A 12,876-nucleotide genomic window follows, 5' to 3' on the forward strand; every position below is an offset into this window, starting at 1 on the left:
ACTGCAGGGTATTTGTATTTTTAGCAGGGAAGGTGCGTTTTCCTCTCCAGTTCTCTCCCTCTCCCCTAGGAATTAAGCAACCACCCTGGTTAAAGTGCTAACAGCAGGTTGGGTGCTAGCAAATTAAATCAAATTAAATAGAGAAGAGCGAAGTGGAAAACGAGCTTCCCAGGAATGCCCAGCTCCAGGATGGACACCCCCGAGAAGGACTGGGACCCTCTGTTGCTCCTTTTTGGAGAATTGGTTATTTTCAGATGAATTTATGCACGAGTTTTTAGGGGAGCAAAGGAAAAACGCTGCAGCCGCCGAGGCTTTTCCTGCTGTATGGCTGAGATTTGCCTTTTCTCCCTTGTTACTCTTTGAATTCGCTGCAACTCGATTTAGCAAAATCCTCTCTATAAACGCTTCTCGCTCTCTCCTGGTGCATCAGATCTGCTCGGAGTATCCAACGCACCACGATAGAGTTCAGGTCGCATTTACTGTTGGATAATTCAATATTTTTATTTATTCTTCCTTTCACTGAGCGTTTTAAAATGTGTAATTCAAGGGAAAAAAAAAATGCCTCGGTGGCATCCTGTAAAGAAGAGGATAAAAAAGGAGGGATGTGCTGCAACATTTTCCTTCATAGTTGTAAGCAGCAGCCACCTCTGTTCAGCAAAGAAAGCTTTTCCACCTCAAGCAGATAATTTCCCATTCAGGTGAAAACCCGATAAATGCCCAATTGTTGCAGATAAATTTGTTCCTTTAAGATTATTTAAATGGGATAACCCCTCGGAGCCTGGTGCCGCGGAAGTTACGCGTCCTTCAGGTGCACATTTCCAATGGGTTTGCAGAAGAGATTTTTTTAATTATTATAATTTTCCCATGTAATTATTTCCTTCCACCTAACAATTCTTTGCAAAACTCGCAAAATATCTGGCAGCTCTTCGATACCTGTATTTTTTAGTCTGAAAATGCACAAGGACAGAGCAAAAGGAGGCTCCGGGGCACAGGATAGAAGACAAATGACTTTAATAAGAATATCTTTTTTAATTCAGCTGGAAGAATAAATGATGAGAGTATTGCTGAAAGTACATTCATTGATTGACAATAAACAATTGCATTAAATATTCAATATGCCACTCTTACGTAATAAATATTTAACCAAACATTAAAGGAGGTTTTCGAATATTTATTAGACATTGACTTAATTCATTTGTTCTATGCCTTGATATATCACTAATTCGATATCAAAACTCATTAAGCCAGGCCTGCTTTAACTCGAAAGTTGGAAAGTTCACACGATCCCCCGCATGCTGTCACTGCTCAAATGGTATATTCTCCATAAAGCACGCCAACTTGGTTGATGTATAGTTGATGTGCACACAGAGATCAACATAATTAGCGTATCTTAGAAGCTTGTTAATTAGCACCAACCCTCTCACTCCCAGATAGTAGAGATTTAGTTAGAATTTAGCAGCCCAGCTGTAGGGAGAGCTGGGCATTCCCGCCTGCAGCAAGGGTTTGGGAAATGTTGGAAAACTTACTTCTGCATCTCCAGCGATTTTATTGAGCTACCTACAGCCTATTCAGGAACACTTCTAAGGAACACTAACACTTTCTATAGAAATAGCCATAATAATGAATTAGAATAACCAACGTAATTAAGATATATTTTTAAAAGGGTGGAAAAACACCATTCGAGCATCCTAAGACCCTCCCTCCCTCCTCCTCCCCAGCCCAAATCGCCCACACCCCATCTCCAAACCCTGCTGAAAAGCAGCAAGTGGAATCCACATAAGAAGGAGAGGAGGTAAAGGAAGAAAGAAAAAAAGAAAAGAAAAATAAAAGCCAGGAAAATTAAAAAAAAAAAAAAAGCAAGAAAAAAACCCAAAACACGGGGGGGAATAAAGGCAAGAAAAAAATAAGAAGGGCAAGGAAGGGGGAAAAACAAGGGGAAAAGACAAGGGGAAAAAGAGGCAAGCGAAAAAAGGCAAGGGGAAAAGAAACAAGGGAAAAAGAAAAGGCAAGGGGTAAAAAAAAAAAAAAAAAGGCGAAGAAAAAAAAAGCAGGGAAAAAAAAAAGGCAAGAAAAAAAAAAAAGGCAGCAACTTCACAAGCCGCCCCTTGTACTTGTTCTGCTGCGAGTGCTTACAAGGGGTGTGCCTTCAGGAAAATGAATACAAATCTGCCCTTGATTTTCATAATGTTTCTGCGGTGTTTGCAAACCAATCGTTTGAACCTCTGAGATCTTACCTAAGTGAACCACTCCTACGCATCTAAGTGCTCCAAACTGATATATGACAATATCTACTTTGGATCACGTGTCCGCCGGAGCGACTAAGACGGATAGCGCGTCATCTCGCCTTCCCAAATTTTTTCCCCTCCGCACATCGGATCCCAAACATCTAGCTATAGGAGGAAGAAAAGGAGAAAGATGTTTAACTCGGTGAACCTGGGCAACTTCTGCTCCCAGTCGCGTAAGGAGAGGAGCGCTGAGTTTGGAGAAAGGGCAGGTTGCGCTTCCAATCTCTACCTCCCCAGCTGTACCTATTACGTCCCTGAATTTTCAACTGTGTCATCTTTCTTGCCACAGGCCCCCTCTCGCCAAATCTCCTACCCTTACTCCACCAACCTTTCGCAAGTGCAGCCCGTGCGAGAGGTCTCCTATGGTCTAGACCCCTCGAGTAAATGGCACCACCGCAGCAATTACGCCTCGTGTTATTCCGCAGAAGATCTGATGCATAGAGAGTGCATCCCGCCTTCCACCATGACCGAAATGCTAATGAAAAACGAGAGCGTGTACAGCCACCACCACCCCAGCTCCAACCACCCGGCACCGACGGGATTCTACACCAGCATGAACAAAAACACTGTCTTGCCCCAAGGTTTCGACCGCTTCTTCGAAAATGCCTATTGTGGGGCGGAAAATCCGGCTGAGAGCTGCCTGCAGAAGGGTGAGGGCAAAGTGGAGGCAGAGTCCCAACCCCACGCACTGTCATCCCGCGGAGAGCAAGGTATAGACCCGGAAGATGAGGAGGAAAACACAAACCCAGGGTCTTCAGCCTCGTCCTCTTCTGTCACCAAGGAAGGAAGCAAAAGCAGCAATTCGAGTAGGTAGAGCAGTAAATGGAAAGGTTAAGGGACTAGCCCGTGTGTTTTGTCGGTCAAATTTTATGTGGAGTTTTATAAGCATTCAAAGGATTTTATTATAACCTACAAAGCTCTTTCTTCCAACGAGAAGAATTTTTACGATGGGAAAAGCTCTTTGAAAAAAATGGAGATGTTAGGTGCAGACACAGTATCTTAGAGTCTGTGAAATTTTAAAAGCACACCATCGTGACAAATATTAACTTTGATCATGAACTTACATGAGCATTTTAAAAGGATTTGGTCCCGGGTTGCTGAGGGTAAAAGGCAATTGGGCAGAACACTACTTTAGCTGCCTGTGCTTTCTTTTAGGCATTAAGATGCATGCAAAATCTTCGGGGCGGCTTTTTCCCCCCTTTCTTTCTTTCCTTTTTAATTAAAACTGTATGTCGAGCCTTTTCTCTTGCTGGGGGTGCAGTGCTAAGGGGGAAATCTGCCGAATTCGCAGGCAAAGCTGAGCGTTTTCTTCGATTTTTCAGTTTAATGTGGCATTTATTCTCCTTCGAGGCTAGTGGAGCGTCCAGCTTTTGTCAGGAAGGGCTTTTACTTACGTCTCTGTTTGTTTGGGTCTTCTGGGGGGTGTTTTTTGCATGCATTCACGTTTTCTAGTCAGTCTTGGAGCTGTTTTAGAGGCTGGATCCAGGCAACCTTGCAAGTTGGCGTTCAGCGTGGGGCTTTTTTGGGAAGAGGGGAGGGTTGTCGTGTTTTTCTATTTGCTTTCGTGGTACAAGTCCCCTTTTGCAGCTCAGATGCAAAGTTCTTTCTTGACTTTGATTCCTTTTTGCGTGTGTGGCGAGGACTGGAGTTAATAAAAAACTTATGCGGAACGTAATATCTAGTTCCTCTGATTCCAACCTTGCTCATGCTGTTTCTATACAGATAACAGATTTGCAGCTGAGCGTGGGGCTTTTTTACTTTTTGATTTCCCAGCCTCTTTAACCCTGCTCCAGCAGCCTGCTGCCTCCAGTCCAAGGCTGTTCCTTATTTAAGCAATAAATAAGCACCGAAAATCTCTGCATGTGCCTGCATAAAGCCTCGTGCAGTGGGAAAATGATTCCATCACGGTCCTTAAGACCCTGTGTAACCTCACCTCTGCTACCCTTAACAATAGGCGAACTGCTGGAAGATATCCCCCCCTCCTTGCATTAATAACTGGAGTTATTAAGCTGCTCCTATTTATGTGATCAGCTGTGAAGATGAGTCTGTGTCTTGCATTTCCTTAGGATGTTTACCCTACCTTCTGGTTCTTTTAAGGTGCTCCCAGAACAAGGAAGAAGAGATGTCCCTATTCGAAATTCCAGATCAGAGAGCTAGAGAGAGAATTTTTCTTCAATGTCTATATAAACAAAGAGAAAAGGCTCCAGTTGTCTAGGATGTTAAATCTCACTGACCGACAGGTTAAAATTTGGTTTCAGAACAGAAGAATGAAAGAAAAAAAGCTAAGCAGAGACCGCCTGCAGTATTTCTCTGGAAATCCCTTGTTGTGAACATCTTTTGAAATCCCCTCTGCTGGTGAAGGGTCGGTGTGTCGAGGAAGGAACAGTTGCGAGCAGGGCTTTGCCCTTTGAGTCGACAAAGCAACCTCAAAGTTTAAGCCTTTTCGTTACTTATATGTTTCTATGTCTGGGACAGCGCTGAGTAACAAAAGGAGAGAGATTTTCTTTCAGTTCCCGCTTCAAGGACTTGAATTCCATGAACATTTTATTTAACTTTTTTCCTTTTTTTTCCTTCCTTTTCTATTTTTTTTTCTTCCATGAACAGGTTGGGATTCCCCTTTTTTTATATATATATATATAATTCTTATTTTTATTGTTATTATTATTATTTAGGCACCCTGTCCGTTTGAATAAATCGCAGTGCTGGGTGTTACTACCATGGTGGTTTCAATATGCAGCTGTGTTATCACAAGAGCAGCCAAAGTCTCCTTGTAGGATCAAATCACTTCATCTGGGTGAGTGAGTGTGTGTGTGTGAATCCACACGGAGACATGTGTGTCCTTCTATGTGTGTGTGTGTGCACATTCACACCCACCCCGCTCATCTCTGTTCTAAAGGAAGATCATTATTTCCATCTCCTCCGCCCACACTTTTTATCTAAAAAGATATATATGCATATATATATGGGAGTGTGTGCGTATATATCCATATATATATTCCCTGCAGTATCATTTCTACATTTGGAGTTGGTAGAGGGGGGGGAATCCAGGCGAAAATTTGCAATAACTGTCTCTGATATGGTTTGTAAATACGTTTTGTAGTGTTTTATTTGAATTCTCTCCCCCCCCCCCCTCCCCCCCGTAAATGGGAGACGAAGAACAAGAGAGGAAAAAACCTAAAAATCCTGAGAAAGAATAATAATTAAAACCCAAATATCTTTGTGTATGTAAAGTGAGTCCCCGGGACACTCTGTGAAATTCTGTGGCAAATAAAGACACTGCAAGCTGTTCTACATTATGATTTTATTTGACCATTTTATTAGAATCTCCCCTCTTAAAAGCCTCTTTGCGGTCATTGTGGTGTGGGTTTCTTTCATAGGAGTTTAAATACCTGAATGCATATCAGAAATACCACCATCCATATTCATGGGACTCGCTGCAATCTGCTCTAATAGGACTGGTATTAATATGAAACCTCCACCTTGGTGCACGCGTTTGGTGTGGAGTTCATTGTATTCATCAGCGAATTGAAATTTATAGGATTTTTCTTGGCCCAGTAATCCCGCTCTGGATTTGGCTCCAGATGTCTTCCGCTGTTTTCCGGTTGTAGTTAATCTTTTTTTTTTTTTGTTTGCGTTTTCATGAGAACAATATATTAGTCTTCTTTAAAAAAAAAAAAAAAAAAAAAAAAATCCCAACAATGAACGAAACTCCAATTACACCGAGAAACGAGCTGCGTTTCCATGAGTCAAGGATACCTTCTACCTACAAAGCACAAATGCAAAGTCAAGTCCTTAAATTCCCGCTTAAGGAAAACAAGTTCAACTCCCAGGCGCGGGGCATAAAAGTGATCTTTTTTGTCCTTCTCCTCCCCACCCCTGTTTGCACAATGACTTTTTTCTCGCAGTGTCTGAAAGCAACACACCGATGTCGAGGACAAAGGAATCCCGAAGATGCCGTTGGTGACGTGGTGCATGTATTTGGTGTAAATACAACATTTCAGAAGGGGTTTTTTAATTATTATTAATGTGGGGGGGGTGTTGTTTGAGGTTTTCAAGCTGGATGCTCTTCTGCTTTCTGATATGGAGCGATGGGATTGTGCATATGGAAGAGGGAGGGTGGGTGGGACAAAGAGCTGGTGGTGGCGGAAAGAACCCCCCAACAGCCAAAACCCAGCACATTATATTCCCATCCATCGAGCGTGTTCTTGTAAAATTCTCATCCTTGCTTTTAAATACAACCCTGTTGAATGAAAACCCCTTTGACGGTGTCTTCTGATTTTATTTGACAACGGAAGGGGGGAAAAAAATATAAACCCAAAAAAACGCTCTTCGTTTGCACCCATCCAACCCGCCTCCCCCCCGTACTCCCCCCGCGCAATTAAACCCAAACCAACTCCAAACTTTCGTGATAGACTCGTGATTGCACCACGATATGATCTTGAAAGGATGTTCAGAGGCATGTTTCTCATTATAGAGTGGGAAAGGGGGGGAAAAGAGGGCTTGGAGGATGGCAGACGGCTTCTTTAGCTCTTTATATTTATTTATGCAAAGCCTGAGAACTGAAAGGACGCTTGTCCCCGGCCTAAAATCTCACCTAAGCTTTATATTCAATAAACTAGGCGTAAAAAGGGGGATTTTTTTTGGTGGGTTGCAAAGTGAAATAGCCGAGATTAAGGTAGGAGCCATCTTCCTGGCAGATGTAGCTGCACGCCGGGAGCGAGGAGGGGGCTTATCCTCCACCACCCCCCAAAAAGGGGGGAAAAAAGCACCTTTATTTAATGAGTGTTTGCCAAACCTTCCCAAGGTTAGGAAAACTAAAGAGAGGTGCAATAAGGTGAATATCGGGAGGTCAGAAGCGGCAGTTAATGCTCCGTAACAGCAGCGGCTGTCCGGACAAAAGCGGCTAGTCTAGACATTGTAATAAAGACTGCAGCACTAAACAGCTTAATTTTTCTTAATTACCCCGTCTGGCTAAAGGAAAAGACTTCCGCAGTAAATAGTAAACAAATAAGGGAGTCTTGCCCAGGGAATTTATTTTTTCTACCTCTTCTCTCTCCCCCTCCTTCCCTTTCTCCCCCCTCCTCCTTCCCAAGGCTCCAGTTCAACTGCAGCACAATGAAACTGTAGGCCTAGTTCAAAGTTTTCGCGAGCTAAAATGGAATGCCAGTTGTAAAATCCAAGTTTATAGACCATGTGGGAGTTTACAGCAGCATTAAGCATCAGTGCCATGTAGGAAAAGGGCTGTTAATGTTCTGGGGAGGGTGGGAGAGAAGGGGGTGGCGGAGCGGGGGGGTCACTGAAGATGCTCTGGGTACCACAATAGGAGAGACTACAAGCAGAACAGGGTTAGGACATATGTATTTCCCTTCCCAGTGTGCTTGCACCTATCGAGAGGGTGACAATATGCGGCAAGGCGAAGGGAGGCCCCAGCGTCGGGTTTTTGGGAGGAAAAAGCCGAAAATCGCCATGGCGAGAGGTTTTTCAGGGCGGGCCTGGGGGTGCAGGGGTGGGAACGAGACCCACAGGGAGAAAAATGTGAATATATGATGTCTTTGAACTTCAATAAAGTCAAGTCCATCACCTTTAACCTTTTTGTAATAAAGCGGAATCGGAGAGGGTCTCTGCTCCTCGGCCGCCCCGCCTCCAGGGAGCCGGAGGGGAGAATTGGGGTGGGGGGACCCCACATTTTTCCCCCAGAAAAAAAAACCCAAAACACCTAAAACTCTAATTTTGAACCCCGCGTGCCGTTTATGGTGCTTAATATTTAACTCAGCCGCGCAGCATTTAATGCGTTTCGAAGCAGATTTAACGCACACGGCACACACTCTTTATTATTGTTATAAACCTTTTGATATCTTAACGCATGAAAAGTTTTTATAACTTTGTTTGGCGTAAAACTTTTACAAGTTTTTCCTCTTTTTTTTTTTTTTTTTTTTGAATTCCCAGCACGCATTTAGGCTTTTCCATCAACTTTTATTCCTACCTCGGATGTCCATCACAATAAAGCCTCCCTCATAGGCTGGGAGCTCGCTCTGTGCTCTACGTTAATGACACCCAGACTAATTACAAAAGCCCTTTCCATGTGACGTACAAACACACCAACCCAACCTGTTTCCTATTGCTCCCTGGATTTCATATACAACATATTGGAAGCAGCTCTTGGTGACTTTGTTGTGAAATATTGCAGAGAGGGAGAAGGAGAGGGGGCTGGCTTCTAATTGGCTTCTTGCAGGATAATAACGTTCACTTGAGCTGGCTTCTATATAAAGCAAATTAATTTAATTTAAAAAATAAAATAAGAAAGAAAAAAGAAAAGAAAATAAAGGAAAAAGGAAAAATGGGAAATGGAAAAAATAAAGGAAAAAGAAAAGAAAAGGAAAAGGGGGGAAGTAAAGAAAGACAAGAAATGAAAAAAGAAAAGAAGAACAAAGAAAATAAATTAAAAAAATAAAAGAAAGAAAAGGAGGAAAGAAAAAAGGGAGTAAGTTGGGAAAAAAAGGAAAAAGGAAAAAAGAAAGAAGAAAAGACAAGCCTGGTTGGGAAGGGGGGGTCTGTTAGCGCTGCAAATGCTGGATGAAAGTGTCCACAGATGCTTGTTGTGTCGGACGAGACTGCGCAAACCAGCACACACTCACCCACTTGCACCCCCAGCACCCCACGACCCCACGCTGCCGCTTCCGAAGGTGCCAGGGCAGGAGCACGTAAACTTGACTGTGTGCTAAGGCGAAACCTCCTCGGTGGCGTGTAAATAAACAACTTCAGCTGAACAACTCAGCAAGAGCGACAAAAAAAAGAGGGGAAAATATAGCCAGGAGGGGAAAATCCATCCTTTTGGCCAGTTCCACTTTTCCTCGAGGGTTTGACGTTGGTTTGCAGCTTGGCCAGCGCTGGGATTTCGCAAAAGCGAAGAAGAAAGTGGTTTTGGCAAGTGGACTCGAATCGACCATCAATTGAGCTAATCCTCGCTTGTGGATCCCAGGGTGAATTCATTTATTTGTGTACGAGGAACTTTTCTAGGAGCAAAGAGAGAGGCAGGGCCGGGGACAGGCAAGCAGGCAGCGACCCCCAGGTCCTGGAGCCCTCTCCCGGGGACCCTGGTGGCCTATAACTTTGGCGAAAGGCGATTAACTTGGTTCGGAAGCACCGCTCTGCCGAGGGGGGACCGGAGGCGAATTTGCTGCTGAAATATTGCAAAGCCACCGGCCGAAGGAGGGAGGGGAAGAGAGCGGGGGGAGAGGGAGGAAACTTTGGGAAAGGAATTGCGGATTTGAGGCAATTGCAAATTGCCGCTTAGAGCACCCCACCCCCGTAAGAGAAAGTTAAATACCCATTAAAAATAGACTCCCCCAATAGGAAGAGCAATAGGTAGACCTAAAAAATAAATAGCTAAAAATTTAAATAGGCCTCAAAATATAAATAGACCTTAAAAAAAGGAGCTTCCCATAAATGAATACCCCCCCTTTTCCCCAACAAATAACCCCCCAAAATATGTAGCCCCCGGAAAAGGGAGACGGGAGATGGGGGGAAAGCTCGAGGCTCTGCTGCCACTCCACTCTTTGGGAATATAGGAAAACATGACTTATATTATTTTGCCCCAAAATGGCGGCTTATTAAGGCCTGGCTTATCTGCCTTTCCTAAAGTTGGGGAACCCGGGGATGCGCAGCACATGGGAGATGGAAGCACGTTTCTCTGCTTTTGATAACTTCTAAATTACAACATGAAACCACGAGAATGTGGTTTGCAACCTCATAAGGCTCTGCTTTTAGGTTGTGTTTTTGTTTTTTTTTTTTATCTGGAGTTGAGGAATTAGGCTGGAACATATTGCTGATGGGGCCCATAAAAAACTTTATTCACTTGGGGGAAAAAAAAAGAAGGGGGGGGGGGGGAAAGACTTAATGTAAACATCACAATTGTTTATGTGCTACAAGTAGCAAAGTAAATTCGTTCGTTTTAATTGTTCAAAAGCGGCCTAATGCCTTCCTTTGAATTAAGTGATACACGCTCAAGAAAAGCTGCAGTCCTCTGCTGTAAAGATGTGCTTGATATGAACCGTATGTGACTGGAGAAACGACGGTTAAACCCAAGCCAAAACTCCTCGGGGCTTGTGAAGAGTGTGTAGTTAAGAAAGAAGAAGATACTCGAGGTTTTATCTCGGGGTGAGGGCTGCAGGTATGGGAAAAATAGTTGCAAAAATGTAAAAAGGGGGAATTCAAGTGGTTTTTTAAAGTAAAATTCCCTCCCTGCACATGTATTTCTCAATACTCTCCACCTCTGCGGCGGTCTGTGTTTAGAAGGTAGAAAGCCTCAAATTTAAGCAAATATAGCGAATTGAGAAGGTCAGGCTTTAGCTCCGCGCTCTCCAGCTTATTTCTATGCTGTAGGTATGAGATTTGTAGGATGTTTTTTCCCCCAAATCGCTTCTTTTTCTTTCTGAAGGAGAAACGTGAGCGTTGACCGCCTGCCCTCGCAGTGCTTTCCATATTCTATTAAATTATAATGAAAACAATAATGTTTATTTTTGAGGCGTTCAACAGAGCAGTGTTGCCGCTTCAAAGATGCCTGTGAAATTATCAGCGTTTGGGCAAAGTTTGGAAGGAATTATTATTCTATCGTCAGATGTGAAAAATAGGGATTCTTTGAGGTTTGCTCTTCACTTCCAGGGCAGAGCCACATTTTAGCACGTCCTTTATTGTCTCCAGTCTTTACCTTTCATCATTACTCTTCGCCTCCTTCAACTTCACTCTATTTTTAATTCGAATGTTATAAAAGGAGCTCTCCAAAATCCACAGTACCGTCACCCGCTCACTTCTGCAGCTTAAAAACCACATCAACACTTCCAGGCCAAGAGAAAAAGTCAAACACACACAAAAACCCCCTCACCTTTAATTTTCCAAACGTGCAATAATCCACATTTTCAGAGCTCCCACACGGATTTTCCCACCTCTGTGAGAAATAGAAATAGAAAATCCCCCCCCCCCACCTTTTTTTCTTTCTATTTCTTTCTTTTTGGAGGAGGGGCAATACTTAAGTTTGTTAACGCTGTTGGAAAATTAAAGGAAACATTTCAGCACTGAATAAACTCCTCCAAAATCCCCATGTCACATCGTTGGGCTCTGCCTGCGCTCGCTTTTATATAAATTGCACTTTCCAAATTTCTCCTTCATGATCAAAGGGAAAGGAAAAGGGTCCAAACTCCTTTCAGAACATGGGTGCTATGTTGGGGGTAGAAAAGCTTGAACATAGTTTTCAATACCACCTCAAGGAACATAATATCATTCCATAATTCTTTGACTTAAGTTACTCAGAAAGAAGGAAGCAGGGTAAGAGGGATTGTAAAGTTTGATAGATTTCTTGTGGTGATAGTTTACAGTTTCTAAGCCAACATATAAAGGCGTGGGTTTTATTTTTGCATCGCTGTTATTGTACTCCAGTGTACTTTGTCATAAATCAGAATTATTTCCGCTACAACATGGGGCATAATACCGGGCAGAAATACAAATTTAAGGTAATCATTAAAGTGTTGCTACCAAATACTTCCTCGAAGCGAAAATGAATGTTTGTCATAAAAACGTAAGAAAATTTGGTAAAAAATACAATGGGCATAAGAAACACTTTCTACACATAACTCACGGTTAAATAATTAGATTGAAAAGGGGACAGGTAAAATATTCCGGGGAAGCCTGAGAGATGCTTTGTCTTGGAAATCGTAGACATTTATATACTCCTCGGGGTGATGGGCAGAAGAGGGGGTTTTCTGGCATCTTTTCTCCCTTCTCGTCTGCTCGTCCGTGCCTAGAGAGTCTTCCCTGGCACCCACAGTGCCTGGTTGGAGGTGTTTGTAGGCAATTGCTACGTCTGTGGCGCTGGGGACGTTGGGAGGACACGGGGACACCCCTAGAACCGGGAAAGGAAAGGCAAAACTTCACTTCTTTCGTGAGTGCGAGTCTCGTAGGTCAGTGGTTAAAACACCCCAAACCGGCTCAAAAAGGCCGTGTTGAAACCACACGGGCAGCCCCACGCATGAGACTGGGACGACGTGTACGTGGTTCCCCGAAAAGTGTAGAATTCCAAGTAGGTTATTAAAGTCCTTACCACGGGCAGACTCTCTCCTTTTAAGTTTTAATAGCATTTGTTCGTATTTATTTTCTGTAATTAGAGTAAAGCATTTTTCCCAACGGGGGTTCCACTTAGGCTGATGAATTTTATTTCTCTTTCCATTAATGACCCATGTTTATCATACTTCTAATTATTTTTAACTTTAAACAATATTAACTCTCCTGGAGACGTCTCTGTGCTGCTTCCTAACATGAACTTTCTTTCTCCATGACCAAAAAAAAACCCATCACGGTGAAGTTTCCGAATATATCCAAGGCATATTTTGAGGAATAATCCCCTATTATATTTACTCAACCCCCTTTGCTCCCGAAGATGCTGGTTATCAACTCGGAAATAGGCTTGAAACCCTTCAAACATTCACATGGGTAGCTTGTGCTGACCAAAACTGGTAAACAAAACGCCTGTGATCGGTGTAAACCTTTATTTTATACTCACTGCCTTTACACATTCATAAAAGATGAGGTTTCCAACACC

The 12,876-nt window shown here is 43.1% G+C and overlaps 1 protein-coding gene across 1 annotated transcript; it reads left to right on the forward strand.

Moving 5' to 3' along the window:
- Window positions 1-1,239: 1,239 nt before the first annotated feature.
- On the forward strand, window positions 1,240-4,615 carry HOXC11 (homeobox C11; the record flags this gene model as incomplete). Its single annotated transcript, XM_080635445.1, has 2 exons — window positions 1,240-3,091; window positions 4,383-4,615. Exons 1-2 carry the CDS (start codon window positions 2,416-2,418, stop codon window positions 4,613-4,615), a joined length of 909 nt encoding a protein of 302 aa, XP_080491571.1. The 5' UTR covers window positions 1,240-2,415.
- Between the last annotated feature and the right edge of the window lie 8,261 nt (window positions 4,616-12,876).

Source organism: Psittacula echo (genome assembly GCF_963264785.1).
Source record: "Psittacula echo genome assembly, chromosome: 27".
In the NCBI taxonomy this organism is placed as follows: Eukaryota; Metazoa; Chordata; class Aves; order Psittaciformes; family Psittacidae; genus Psittacula; species Psittacula echo.